Below are 14,729 nucleotides of genomic sequence, written 5' to 3'. Positions count from 1 at the left end.
TTCCTTCTGCTTTGCCTGATCCAGAGATCACCATGATCCCCTCCAAGACAAGACACAGGCCATTACACAAGTTGGTGTCTTTGCTTTTTTTTCTTTTATACATTGCCTTTTTTTTTTTTTAAACAAATGCAAAACAAACAAACAAAAAAATCTAAGTACAATGCAGGTATAGTTGATGGTCTAAAGTGTAAACGGATACAATTACCAAAAAAGGAAGAATGATACTTTTGAGGTCTACCAGACAGCCAAGAGAGTTACATTCTAGTTTATCTCTTATGGTAATTTTGAGATTATAGCCACAAAAACTGAAACTCAGAGAATCAAAGTAACTTCCTTAAGATCATAGAATAAGTGACACAAATGTAAAAGTTGATCTATATCATTCAGCAATATTAATACTTATTAGTTTCTCAGAATAATCTGTTTATTTTCAGATCTAAGAATTTAAGTAGAACATGAAAAACTGGAAAGAAAACAATGAAAATTATAAAATAAAAAGATCATAAATCCAAATATAATTCTAAGGATTAAAGAAGCAGTACAATGCTGGCATATATATATATTATGACTGAAAGATACAGGTAGAGAAATAAAAAGGTAGGGACAGATGAAAGAATGCACATACTTGATTTGCCACTATTTTGAAGACTATGTGAGTTTATTTTTCAGGTCACAGTAAGCAGCTTTCCTCCACATTTAATAACAGAAACAAGCTACCTGGAGGTCATGGAACCTCTTTCCCAGTAAACTCCTTAAAAATTACTTTGATAACACACTTTAATAGAAGAGGCAATGTGACATGCATCTAGATATAAAAATAACTTTATATGTTAAACTTTTTGATATTTATGTATATTGCAAATTTATAATAGGTCTAGTTAACATCCTTTACCATACAAAAAAATCTTTTTCCTGTGATAAGGACTTTTAAGGTTTACTCTTTTAGCAGCTTTTAAATACGCAGTTCAATACTGCTAACTATATGACTCTGCTGTACCTTACATCCCCAGAAGTTATTTATTTTATAGCTAGAAGTCTGTCAGAGAAGGCAATGGCACCCCATTCCAGTACTCTTGCCTGGAAAATCCATGGACAGAGGAGCCTGGTAGGCTGCAGTCCATGGGGTCGAGAAGAGTAGGGCACGACTGAGCAACTTCACTTTCACTTTTCACTTTCATGCACTGGAGAAGGAAATGGCAACCCACTCCAGTGTTCTTGCCTGGAGAATCCCAGGGACGGGGAAGACTGGTGGACTGCCATCTCTGGGGTCACACTGAGTCGGACACGAATGAAGCGACTTAGCAGCAGCAGCAGCAGAAGTCTGTACCTTTTGATTCCACACATTTTGCCCATCTCCCAACCACTTCACTTCTGGCAATCACCAGTCTGTTCTCTGTATCTGTGAACTTGGTTTTTGTCTTGTTTTTTTAAAATAATAACTTTAAATGAGTCCTTATACCTCAGTGTTTCCATGATTTGTGGGAAAAAACACATTTTTAACAACTACAGCAAATATTTACTACTTAAAGCCAATTCTATTTATACCTTTATTCCCATGAAGGATATGGGACCACCTTATTTTTAATTTTATGCCTCAGGACATCCCTAATATTTTCTGTGGGCTGAATTTGTCACTATTAAGTTAGCAAACAATAAATTTTATATAAAAACATAGCATCAAATTATGATAAAAGCAAAATATTGATACCAAAAAAGTATGTCCTCATTTCTGTAGAAGGTAGAGGAAATACTTAAAGTTTTTCATAATCAAAAGAGGGTTGCAAAGAACTTTCTTAATTATAAAGCAGTACAGAATCAGGTAATCCTGGATTTATGTAAATGGCATAATGATATGGTTTCTGCTCCTGCAAGGAGGCATTGTTACTAAACCAAAATTGGGTATTTAAACACAAAATGTGAGATTAACTTAGTCACGCCTTCCATGTCCTACTCACTAGTACTGATTGTTATGGTCCTAACTACCAGGAGAAACACACACACACACACACACACATACACACATGCAGCACAAGCACACGTATTTGCCACCAGTAGCCACGTAGCCTGGTATAGCTGAAGCAGTGTCTTTTCATTCTTAGACCCATGGACCAAATACTAATGTTTAGTGGTGCTGCAGACACAAAGTTTCTCCATACAAGGAATCTGCCCTCTAGATCCCTAATTAAAAAGAAAAGAATCACCTAGATTTTCCACCTAAATTTCTTTCAGTCAGACACAATGAAGAGGCCTTGTTTGACCTAACTTTTATCTTTTTTTAACTAATCTTAATTATGCGTATCCAGGGCGGACACCCACAACTTTTGATCAGTAAAAACAGGTGTAATAGGAACTGAAGCTATTAGTCAATGGGTACAAAGTTTCGGTTGTACCAGATAAATAAGTTCTATAGACTAATGTGTAGCATAAAGCTTATACTTAACAACTCTGTATTATATACTTAAAATTTTATTAAGAGGGTAAGTCTTACATTAAGTGTTCTTGTCACATGCACAAAGTAACAGTAATAAAGAGTGTAGGAGGAGACTTTTGAAGGTGATACATAAGTTTACGGTATAGATTATGATAATGGTTTCATGGGTTTATACTTATCTCAAACTTATCAAGTTGTATATATTATGTACAACTTTTTGTATGTCAAAAAATTTTAATATATAATAAACCCTTAGTCCAACATCTTTTGACAATGTTTTTCCATATTTTCCCTTTCCTCTCAGTTGTTATAAACTGCTATGGATTCTTCCTCAGAAGATATTTATGGCTGCTAGTGGTTGAAATCTAAGCTGATTTTCTAACTAGCCACTCTTTCTGTACACACTTTCATGGGCCCTCTTTGTGTTGGTCTTTGAATATTCTTTCAAATTGCAAACTAACAACAAAGGCATATGCTGTCAGGATGACATAAGACCTTCTATTCTAGGAATCAAAGGCTCTCCCAGGGCTTCCAGAACAAGCCAATGCACGTATTACCACTTTGCCGACCTTGGTTAGGGAAGGATGTCTCCACTGAAAGAACAAGTCGGGAGATGTTGAATATTTTGGTTAGGAAACTATGAGTTGTTAAGCAGAGAAAATCTGCTAGTGGTGAAAAATCAAACCTTATTAGGAAGTTATAAGTTAAAACTTATTATAAGTTTTGTTATAACTAACAAAAGATAACACGTTTTTGTTTTCTTTTCAATTGTGTGTATAAGTTAATGGTTAAGAGTTCAGGTTTTGGAGACAAACTACTTGAGTTTAAATCCCAGCTTCATCACTTACTAGTTGTGTGTCTTTGGCAAGTTACTTCGACTTTTCACGCATCTCTGGACTATTCTTTCTTTTTTTTTTCCCCTCTGGACTATTCTTATGGAGATAGTAACAGTCCCTACTTCATGAAGTTTCTGTCAAGAAGTAATAAGAATGTACTTAGGTCCAGTGGCTAAGACTCCACATTCCCAATGCAGGGGGCCTGGGTTCAATCACTAGTCTGGGAAACAGATCCCCTGTATCACACATACACAAACACACACACACACACAAACAGGATACCCTTAGGACATATTAATAGAGGTACTCATGAAGATCTGACATAAAAGAATTTTTTTTCAATCTTCAAAATGAACTAAACTCAGAAAGTTATGAGGGTGACATCCAAAACCACTGAAACCATACAAACTCAAAACTTCTGATTATCTGATCCAAAATTCTGTTTTACAGATGCTCAAACAGGCTGAAAAATAATCTGTTGATCAAAGGTAGAGTTAGGAACTAACTAAGCCAATTCTCTTCTTGTGACTCCAAATTGTGAGTGCACTATTTCTTTTTCACTAATCTTTCGCCTTAACCACAGAGCCTGTCCTGTCTACCCTACATGGTACTAGAAATTCCTCTGAATACACAAGCAAATAGAGATGAATTCATTCATATCAAATTGTGATCTTGTAGCCAAACTGATGAAAATCACCAGATCACTGGAATTTTTCAGCTGGGCTTCCTTAGAAAAGGATAGAATGGAGGGCATTTTTTTCCCGTTAAGAGTTCTATGCCATTTCCACTAAGTAGAACAGGGCAGCCAGGTAGCTTTAGGTGGAAAAAAAAGTAGTTATACTTGAAAATCAGCAATCAGCATAAAAAGAATGCTGCTACTGACCCAACCTCCAGTAGGAGACATGTTAGAATAGTAATTACCATATGAAGAAAATTACCTCACTTTACAGTTTAACAGGATTTATGGTGCCAGGTGAAAAGGAATTTCATTTACAAAAGCCAGTTGACTCAACATAAAATAGAAGGAAGTTAAATTGTCTTTACCTTTGCATACTTTATTACCTTATTTCCAGAATATAATATGGGAGATAATGAAGGACAGGGAACCCTGGCATGCTGCAGTTCAGGGGGTCACAAAGAGTCAGATACAACAATAAAGGTTTTCATAATTACTTCCTATTTCCTTTAAAATGTGATCATAACTAGTTAATAGTTTTTAATTGTTTGATAAATTAATTCACGGCAAAGTATAAATCACAGAAAATGCTTTGTTCTCCTCCTTGAAGTATGTATCTTACATACTTAAACATCTGCTGACTTAGAAAACAAAATAAAATTTCACTATCATTAGGTCATAGGTCAGGAGATGCAGTGTTTCCTGCAGGGACATTTACCTGCCAAATCACATATGTGGGCGTCTACGCATACATTAGGACCACCCAGGGCAAATCCAAGACTCAGGTTTCATATTCTGACCAAATGACCTAATGCATCCTCTCTAGAAATAAAAGTAAATAAAATGTTCCTTAGAAATCCCATCATCCTTTTAGTCCTGAAAGCCTTAGAATAAAAATCTTCCTCTGTTTTTTATGTGTGTGTGTTTGGTTTTAGGTGGCTTATTCACACTTCTAAAGGGGAAAATCGCAGGTATAAAGAACAGTAAATCATACTCTATGGACTTGAGATTCTAATTACAGAAATTTCAAGGTCCAAACAATGGAAACTCACAATGGCACTTTATGAATCATAAAACAACTCTCCATGTGGGCTCTCACACTATTTTACTTTGTTCATCTCTTAAGTTTTCCCTGCAGTACTGTTCTGCCTGACTTGTCATAAATTTACTGATTACTTCAATGTTCTAATCCTAAAGTTAAGAAAGAAGAACAAGGATACACTCTCTTCTTTTGTACTACTCACAGAAGAATTAGTCACAAGAAGTCTTTATTGGCTGACTTACCTTTATTGTAGCTGATTCTGCATGAAATGGGCGTGACTCTCTCTCCAAAGGTATGACTCATTCAGATACTGTTTCAGTAGAAATTAAGAGAAGTTCACCTAAAATAATATGTTACGGTAAATTAGCAGACAATCGTTTTGTAAAACAAGAGGTCTGTTTCCAAGGGCATATAGTAATGTTCATAATAAATATTACCTTTTAACAAAAAAATCTTTAACCACAAATGTTCTCAGACAAGCTGGTAAGGGTTACTGTGGTCATTTAAAATATCAGGAGCAGATTCTTTCCTATTGCCTTTTTTGTAACTAAGTTTTGCTTAACTGGTTTGATAATGTTTGAACACATTTCTATATAACAAAATCTCTAAATGGGAGCTAGAGAAGGTGATAAAACTCAAACTAAGTGAAAGTGAAAGTGTTAGACGCTGAGCCACATCTAACTCCCTGCAAACCCATGGACCACAGCCCACCAGGGTCCTCAGTCCATGGAATTCTCCAGGGAAGAATACTGGAGTGGGTAGCCATTCCCTTCTCCAGGGGATCTTCCCAACCCAGGATTCCAACCTGGATCTCCTGCTTTGCAGGCAGATTCTTTACTGTCTGAGCCACCAAGGAAGTCTGAAACTCAAACTAGGTCCACTGCAAAAACAAACCAAAAAAAAAAAAAGTACAGTTCAGGCAAAACAGCTTTAAGAACACTTCTCTAAAATGCTCAGGCACCAGGGACATGATAGCTGAACAACCATTTCAACTTTCCAATTCCCTGGGCACATATAGATGTAAGTGAGTTAATTAAGTTGTTATTTATCATATTAAGAGACTTTTGATTATTTTTGTTATAAAGTTACTCCATAAAAACAATTTGCATTCATAATATCAAATCTGGGATTCAAGAATAACAATATCCTAACTTTTGCTCAGCACAGCAGTGATTCTCAATATTTCTTCTGTGTAACTTGTGCCAAATGACCTTCACAAGGTCACACCCTCCCTTGGACAAGTTCACCCTCGGGCACCGTTTGCCTTCCCCACTGGAATCAAGCCTCCTTTTCCACCCGAGGGGATGTCAAAAATACAAGTAAATAACATCATTACTAAATAACTTTGCTGCTGCTACTGCTAAGTCGCTTCAGTCGTGTCCGACTCTGTGTGACCCCATAGACAGCAGCCCTCCAGGCTCCCCTGTCCCTGGGATTCTCCAGGCAAGAACACTAGAGTGAGTGGGTTGCCGTTTCCTTCTCCAATGCATGAAAGTGAAAAGTGAAAGTGAAGTTGTGCAGTCAAGTCTGACTCTTCCTGACCCCATGGACTTTAGCCTACCAGGCTCCTCCGTCCATGGGATTTTCCAGGCAAGAGTACTGGAGTGGGGTGCCATTGCCTTCTCCAACTAAATAACTTTACATGTACTCTAATCATTTTATAACAAGTAAATCAATCACAGATTTTGGAACTTGATACTTAACAAGTCACTGCATGGTACAATAATTTTAAAAAGCATCAACAACGTTAGTTTGGAAAGTAAATCATAAAGAGTTAATTTCTTTGAATCCTTGCTTTCTCTTTAACATGGAAATTGTTATTTTCGAAATTCTGCTTCTCTCTGCTAAAGTACTTATAATCATCCATTGGACTGCTTTGAAAAGAACTTCAAAGCCAGTATTTTACATCCACCTTTTCCAAAGCCATTATATCACTTCTTTCTCACTTTTTCTTGATATGCAAGAATGTTACCTGTTCACGTTCAAATGACTGAGGTAACTGCTGAGAAACCAGTACTCCTTTCTGTCTTCTGAGGGGCTTTTTTTGGTGGGTCTTCCTTCCGAGGCTCATTAGTCTCGTTTGGGTCACCATGTCTGACACTCTCAGTAAACACTCCTGTACGGCCCATAAGCCCTACAGTTCGCATCTCACAGGTCATGGGCGCCACTTCAGTGCTGCTATTAGCAACCAAACTCTCCACCCTTCTTCCCCAGCCACTTCCTTTATCTTTCCAAGAATTCTTATAAACAAACCCTAAGGTGAAATCAAAGCTAGAGATTTATTCTGAGATGTTTTCCAGAAAATGTAGGTGGGGAGATAAAATCAACATTCCCAAGCGCCAAGCTCTGGGAATGAATGCTAGCTTTGTTCATCTCCATAGGGAAAAGGGATTTTCCATGTGGTTTATGGTTTTGCACTTTGTCCCTCCTGTAAGGAAGGGAGTCTCGAAGAAGAGGAAGAACACAGAAACACTCTCCACTGGCCTCTGAACTCCTCCAACTTGACATGGTTCAAGAAGCCTTAGCAGGCTTGTCTGGGATAAATTTGTGTGGTGGGGGGGAGGCTGTCCACGGTATTGGAGACCTTCCAGTACACCCACACCTCAGTTTGGTGAAATTTACATCCTTCCAGGAATATTAGTCTCTTCTCTTTTCATTTTACATGTACACTCTCTCTCTCATACATACACCCTTTCCTCCAAAATAACCTTGAAAATATATTTGCTATTCTTTCATTCACACATTCAACTAGTATAAACTGAAGACTTACAATTGATCAAGCACTGTTTAGGTGATCTAAGTTTTGTGTGCATTAGTCACTCAGTCATGTCTGACCTGTGACCTCATGGACTGCAGCCCACCAGGCTCCTAGGTCTATGGAATTCTCCAGGCAAGAATACTGGAGTGGGTGGCCATTCCCTTCTCCAGGGGATCTTCCCCACCTAGAAATCAAACCCAGGTCTCTTGCATTGCAGGCAGATTCTTTACCATCTGAGCCACCAGAATCCATCAGTTCAGTTCAGTTCAGTTCGGTCACTCAGTCGTGTCTGACTCTTTTTGACCCCATAGACTGCAGCATGCCAGGCCTCCCTGTCCATCACCAACTCCCAGAGTCTACTCAAAAATCATGTCCACTGAGTCAGTGGTGCCATCCAACCATCTCATCTATTTGGCTGTGCTGGGTCTTAGTTGCAGCATGTCGGCTCTGTTTCCCGACCAGGGATGGAAGCCAGGCCTCCTGCATTGGGAGCAACAAGTCTCAGCCACTGGACCACCAGGGAAGTCCCCACCAGAATCCATAGCAGTTCAGAGGTAAAGACCTCAGCCTTCAGGAAGTTTACATTCTAATGAATGGTGACAGATAATAAATAAGTAAATGCACAGCCTTTTAAGTTGCAGTGTGCCAAGAAGAAAAATGAAGTAAGAAAGGTGGGTGGGGAGATTTGGGGGTGGGAATTATTATAATTTTTATACGGGTAGCAGAGATGTCACTGAGAAACTAATATTTGAGAAGTGAAGAGCGAGGGAGTAACCCTTGTATGTGGCTGGAACAGAACCTTCTCGAAAAAAGGAACAGAGAGGACAAGGGCTCTCAGGTGGAGCTTGCCTGGTGTATTTGTGGTGTCAGGTTATGATGTAAATGATTGATCAGGATTAGCACGCCACCCTCCCAGGAATATGCACACAGCAGTCAAGGGAGCCTTCAGCTAAGGGATTTCAGATCTTAGTGGGAGGGCGAGGCATTCTAATGGGCCATCAAGACCTTGCCGAGGTTTTCTAGACAATCCTTGTTTTGAACACACCTCAATTTAGGACTATTATAGTCTCATCACCTTGTAAAACTAGTGCATGATGTATTTTGAAAAAAACCTCTTATGATGTCGGTTCAGCACTCTACTTAGACCCCAAAACAGACAACTTTGTTTTCTCTGCCGAGTCAAGTCTTCATTTTGCCACTGTTGTGTCTCCCTCTGATTCTCTGGTCCACAAACACTGCTGACAATTTCCTGAAGGCATCTCGGTTCAGGACTTTGCACGCAAGGAGTCAGTTCTCATCTACTGACTCACAGGAGGAGCCTGCAGGGAACAGCTCAGCTGCAGCCCGTGACTCACCACCTGCGGCTCTCTATCTCTCGGGCAGGGTGTTGGCATCTGTGGCTGTGCTCCCAGGGTTGATGTTGCTACAACACAGAGCGGTGACTGTTCACCAAGGACGTGCTGGTTTCTCTTTATAGTAGCAAATCAACCCTTTATACTATTACTGCTGCTAAGTCACTTCAGTCGTGTCCGACTCTGTGCGACCCCATAGACAGCAGCCCACCAGGCTTCCCCATCTCCCCCGACCCTGGGATTCTCCAGGCAAGAACACTGGAGTGGGTTGCCATTTCCTTCTCCAATGAATTAAAGTGAAAAGTGAAATTGAAGTTGCTCAGTCATGTCCAACTCTTAGCAACCCCATGGACTGCAGCCCACCAGGCTCCTCCATCCATGGGATTTTCCAGGCAAGAGTACTGGAGTGGGGTGCCATTGCCTTCTCCAAGACACTATAGATTGCATCATAAAGATTTTTCTGATTTAATCTTCACAGCAGCCCTGTTTGCTGGTGCCTGAGTAGCCAAGCCGTGTCCAACTCTTGCGACCTCATGGGCTGTAGCCCGCCAGGGTCCTCTGTCCATGGGATTTTCCAAGTAAGAATACTGGAGTGGGTTGCCATTTCCTTCTCCAGGGGTATCTTCTCAACCCAGGAATCAAACCCGTGGCTCCTGCATTGCAGGCAGATTCTTTACCGACTAAACTATGAGGGAAGCCCCCTCTGTAGGGTGGCTGGTATCTATTCCATTTGACAGGTCGGGAAACTGAGGCACAGAAAGGTCATCCATGTCACACAGCTAAATAACTGGGTTAGAGGATTCTGACTCCTAGTAACGCTTTGTGATTTTGTAAATACAGCGAAGAGTTTGACTTTCCCTTAACCTTTCTAGACTTTTCTCCCAGTCGAGGTTAGTTAACAAGGGGTCCAAAAACAAAAAACACCGTTCCTTGGGATCCTTTGTGATTCTTCTAATAACTGTTTCTCCCTGAGTCAGACAAGCGGCAAACCTGTGGGAAGGGGCCGTGGGAAGGAGGTGAGAAGCCTTCACGGAGACCACCACCGGAATCCGGCTCCAGAACCTTCGCTCCCGGACAGCTGGCCCGGACAGCAGGCCGCGCGGAGGACGCGGGGAGGACACGGGTCCTCGCGTCGCTCGTCCTTCTCCTCGGCGCCACCTGGGCCCCGCGCGCGGCCACCCAGCGCACGGTCACCACGGCGGCCCGGGGCGCAGAGAGCCGGCCGCCCTCGGCGGAGAGGGGCTCGGGGAGGGGAGGCGGCGGGGCGGGGCCGGTCCTTCGGAGTTCCCAGCCCGCGGCCGTCATGGCTCCAGGTGCGCGTGCGGCGCGGGGCGGGCGTCCCCCGGGCGCCTCCCCCCTCCGCGCCATTCCCACCTCGGCCCGAGCCGCTCGGTCTGGCTCCGGGCTCCATTTTCTCGCGGAGGCCACACCTGGAGCCGCCCCTCTGGGCAGGGCCGTGCGGCCGCCGCCGGGGAGGGGACCCTCGGGGCGGGGGCGCCGGGGAGGAGCCGGCGCGCGCGCGGGGACGCGGGGAGCCGGCGGCGGAGGCGCGATGGCGCGGGGCGCGGAGGGCGCGCTGCTGCTTCTCCTGGTAAGTGCGGGGAGCCGGCGGCACGGAGCCCAGGGCAAGCCGGGGCGGCGCCCGGCGCCCGGTCCGCGCTTCGACCTGCCCGCTTCCGCTGGGGGAGGGCCCGCCCGCCCGGCGATCCCTCTTTGTGCCCCGAGGTGGGAGAGGGCCGGGCAGGCGGCCGCGAGCGGGGACCCTGCTACTCCGCTGGGGCCGAGCGGCCGGTGGGAACCGGTCTGCAGTTCCGTTTCTCTTGCGGTCGCACACGGGCCCCAGCGCGTTTCTGGATCTGCGATCTGCGGGTGCAGGGAGCCCTGAGGCGGGGACACCTTTCCTGGATTCCCGGGCTTTGTCCCGAGTCTCCTCCGACCGCAACATGGAGGCAGCGGCCGCGCCTACCTCCCCGGGCTCCCGCCGCTCGAGCGCGGGAATGACCTGGGGAACACACCTGTATTCTGAGACTGCAGACAGGGGCCCCAGAGAGTTCCTCTGATGTACTCTACAAAGTTTAATTTTTTTTTTCTTAAAGCCACGTTACACTTCAGATCACCCACCTATAGCTAGAACTTAAAGTTCACAAAGTTGATGTTATAAAACATCGCCTAAGGTAATGAACAAATGTAATCGTTTTAAGGTTTCTTTTTTCACTTTAAAATATTACAGAAAGTCGACGTGCAGCGCAACAGTCAAATGGGGTTTTCAGAGGTTATTAAACTGGCAAACAGTGTTAGCTCTCTAGATCTGCATTTCTTATGCTTTACTTCTATACTCTGATTGGTTTTTTAAATACATTTGTTTTCTGTTTGTTGAAGGAATTGCGCATAAAGGGTTTGGCTTCTCTGGTGGCTTAAACGGTAAAGAATCCGCCTGCGATTCAGGAGACCCTGGTCAGAAAGATCCCGTGGAGGAGGGCATGGCAATCCACTCCAGTATTCTTGACTAGCGAAAATCCCATAGATAGCGGAGCCTGGCGGACTGCAGTCCATGGGGTCGCAAAGAGTCGGACAGGACTGGGGATGTACTTGACTCTGAAACAGGCTTGCCCAATGGGTTTTGATAAAGTGACAGTTATCCTCCTAATATAGGTTTGCCTTCACCTTTCAGAGACTTAAATGTGTGTTCAGAGAGATTAGGTACAAAATCATATTCTGTTTTCTTATATAATGGTAAAAATAAAAAAATACAAGTACATTCTCCATATTAAAAGTTCTAACTTCCAAAAGATTGCCTTCTCTCTATCCCAGAATTACAATGAAGGAAGGACATTTTTCCCCCTGTGGATTTTATATGTATATATTCATGTAAAATCGGACACAATTCAGAGAGTGAACAACAACAGCACACATTTATCATGTAAGAAAAACATGGCTAATACAATCTAGGAATTTCAGTGAATTCTCACTTGTGAGCTGTTTAGGACCTGCAGATCTTTGTCACACCAGTTAATTTTCCTGCTTTTTATTTCATTTTGCCCAAGTTATTGAGGTCGTTGAGGTGATGTTCAATTCAAGTTTATTTTGTTAGTAAAACTCTTCAAAGATAATTTGCAGTTTCCTTTCTGGCCTGCAGAATAACAGAGCAACTAGTTCCCTCCTCATGGTATTTCCTAGCTAAAGGAGATTATCACGCTAGCATAGCACCTGGCTCAGTTTGAAGTTTAAATATTAAATCCCAGAAAAGAAATTGCCTTTATCCTCAAGTGGTATAACAAGCAGACCAATCAAAGTACATTTACAGAGAAATAGGTACATACCTTCGGTATATTTTTTACTCTAGCAATTCAGTATTTTTTGTTTACTGGGCATGAACTGACTGCCTCTTTAAAAAAGTGATTATAACTAATTGAATAAGCAAAACTCTTGGACAGTTCTTTGTATTTTCTGTAGTACTTTAAATGATACAAATTTGAGTATGTTTATTTTTGATCAAAGAACAGTGTGCAGTTCAGCATTTTGCCCCTGATGTTTGAAGTTGTAATTATAGATTTCAGGGAAGAATATTTGTAAAGCATTTATTCCAACAGAAGTAGTTCTCCAGGACATGGGTCTTTTATGGAAGGGAATATAAATTGTAGTGTCTGTGGGTCAGAGTTCAGTTGCAGATCACAGAATTCACTCATTAAAGCAGGAAGGGCATTGTGTCCATTGCATCCGTGTGACAAAGACTGAGCAAACACTCCATTTTGAGCTATCAGTAATGGCTTCAAAGCCATCCAGCCAAGCCCAAGCACTTAGGGAACTGCTGCCTCTCCCATGATTAGGAACCCACACTTGCCACCCCACAATGTGAAAACAGACAAATCGGGGTGTTACTTCTGTTGCCAGCTCCAGAACCGTGCCACGTTTGCTAAGATGTATAACACCGATATGTCCTGGGACCCTACATCTTGGCACTCAGGAATCTAATATGGATTTTACTAGATGGACCCTAGAGCTAGAGAAAGATGACTGCAAAGACCCAGCTCCATCCACATCTGTGCTTGCCAGCAAGAAGAGCAGACACACGGCTTCTGCTTCACTTCCTTCTTTCAAATCTCATGTAAATGCTGATTGTTAATGCTAAATCATACGCTGAACCTTAGCTGCTGAGTCTGTAATATGTGGTCTCTAACTTACTTCTGAAGTTCCGAGAGACAAACCAGAAGCAAGATGCTGAGTGGCACTCACAGACCTAGCACACAAATAGAGCCAACTCTGTCAGATGGGAAATAGAAGCAATTTTGTAAATAAAGTCAGAGAAGCTTTGCTTTCCATGAGTTCTTTACATGGGATCTACCGACTCCCAGATGGTCCATGGATAGAATTCAGTAGGTCCTTAGACATGGCTGGGAATAAATTCCATGTCCAGTCTCACTAATATCTAACTGAAATTTAGTATTCCTTTAAATTATGAATGTAGAAAAGACACTGCAATAGCATAGCCATAGCATAGCTTTAGGGCTTTCCTGGTGGTCAGTGGTAAAGAATGTGCCTGCCAATGCAGGAAAGGCGGGTTTGATCCCTGGGTTGGGAAGATCCCCTGAAGAAGGAAATGACAACCCACTCCAGTATTCTTGCCTGGGAAATCCCATGGACAGAGGAGCCTGGTGACCTATAGTCCATGGGGTTGAAAGAGTCAGAAATAATTTAGCGACTAAACAACAGCAACAATTATATCAGGACTCAGGCTAATGACCTCAACTTGGTTAAATCTGCAAAGACCTTGTTTCCAAATAAAGTCACATTCTGATGTACTGGGGTTAAGACTTCAATATATCTTTTAAGAGATATAATTTAACTCAGGTAGATGTGACTACTTATAAATTATCAGTAACACTGGAGTTGTGCTTCAGATTCTAATATGCAAGTGGATGACAGATTTTAGAAGAAGTTAAAATCTAAGTGAGATGGTAAGTATTGAAGCTTATAAGAGTAAATTATCATATCCAGGGACTTTTAGAAATGTATGATTTCACATCTGTTTTTGTTGCTAAAAATAAATGGGAATTGGCAACTCTTTAACAGAAATTTTCTTTAGTTATAAAATTAGGGGAAAGTACTTTGCAAAAAGACATGATAATTGAGTTTAAAGTCTCCCTGATCATTAGAAATATCTGATGGGATAAATTAAAATCCCCAAGGCTAAAGTCCAGAAATATATATCGCTAGAAAATGTCACTTACTTGTATCTGAGTTTTTGTGACCTCATGGACTGTAGCCTGCCAGGCTCTTCTGTTCATGGGATTTTTCAGGCAAGAATACTAGAGTGGGTTGCCATTTCCTCCTCCAGGGGACCTTCCTGACCCAGGGTTCAAACCCAGGTTTCCTGCATTGCAGGTAGGTTCTTTACTGTCTAAGCCATCAGGGAAGCCCTTAGAAACTTTCCAGTTAATTTAATTATCAGACAGGTATAAGAGTGAGAATTACCAGTCTAAATTTTGCAAAATATTTTATTGATCAGTGATGCATACAGATATTTATATGGAAAAGAAATTACACATTGAATAAGGGTTTGTATTTTTAAAACTGCCAAATTGCAGTAAAAATCAGAGACCTTAATTAAAATTATAAATGTGCTTTAGATCAATT

General features: G+C 41.9%; 2 protein-coding genes across 5 annotated transcripts in view; one reads left to right on the top strand and one right to left on the bottom strand.

Moving 5' to 3' along the window:
- LOC147345978 (uncharacterized) overlaps positions 1-11,837 on the bottom strand; it is a 302,780-nt gene extending 290,943 nt beyond the window's left edge. For 3 of the 4 annotated variants that reach the window (XM_086372889.1, XM_086372891.1, XM_086372890.1), the window contains exons 1-2: positions 10,086-11,837; positions 5,228-5,325 (exon numbers count right to left, since the gene is read on the bottom strand). In XM_086372889.1, coding sequence (XP_086229015.1) covers positions 10,123-11,040 — 918 coding nt within the window. In that variant the 5' untranslated portion in view covers positions 11,041-11,837 and the 3' untranslated portion in view covers positions 5,228-5,325; positions 10,086-10,122. The remainder of the gene's footprint in view (positions 1-5,227; positions 5,326-10,085) is intronic. The other variant, XM_086372892.1, reaches the window with a different exon arrangement.
- DSG2 (desmoglein 2) overlaps positions 10,590-14,729 on the top strand; it is a 52,716-nt gene continuing 48,576 nt past the window's right edge. The window contains exon 1 of the mRNA XM_086372882.1: positions 10,590-10,686. Within this exon, the coding sequence (XP_086229008.1) occupies positions 10,648-10,686 (39 nt within the window). The 5' untranslated portion in view covers positions 10,590-10,647. The remainder of the gene's footprint in view (positions 10,687-14,729) is intronic.

The sequence above is a fragment of the Bos grunniens genome, chromosome 24, assembly GCF_055505025.1.
Source record: "Bos grunniens cultivar Pamir isolate PY7600 chromosome 24, Bosgru_T2T1.0, whole genome shotgun sequence".
Lineage (NCBI taxonomy): Eukaryota > Metazoa > Chordata > Mammalia > Artiodactyla > Bovidae > Bos > Bos grunniens.
Note: the sequence above shows the minus strand (reverse complement) of the source record. Positions and strands in the feature narration are given on the sequence as shown.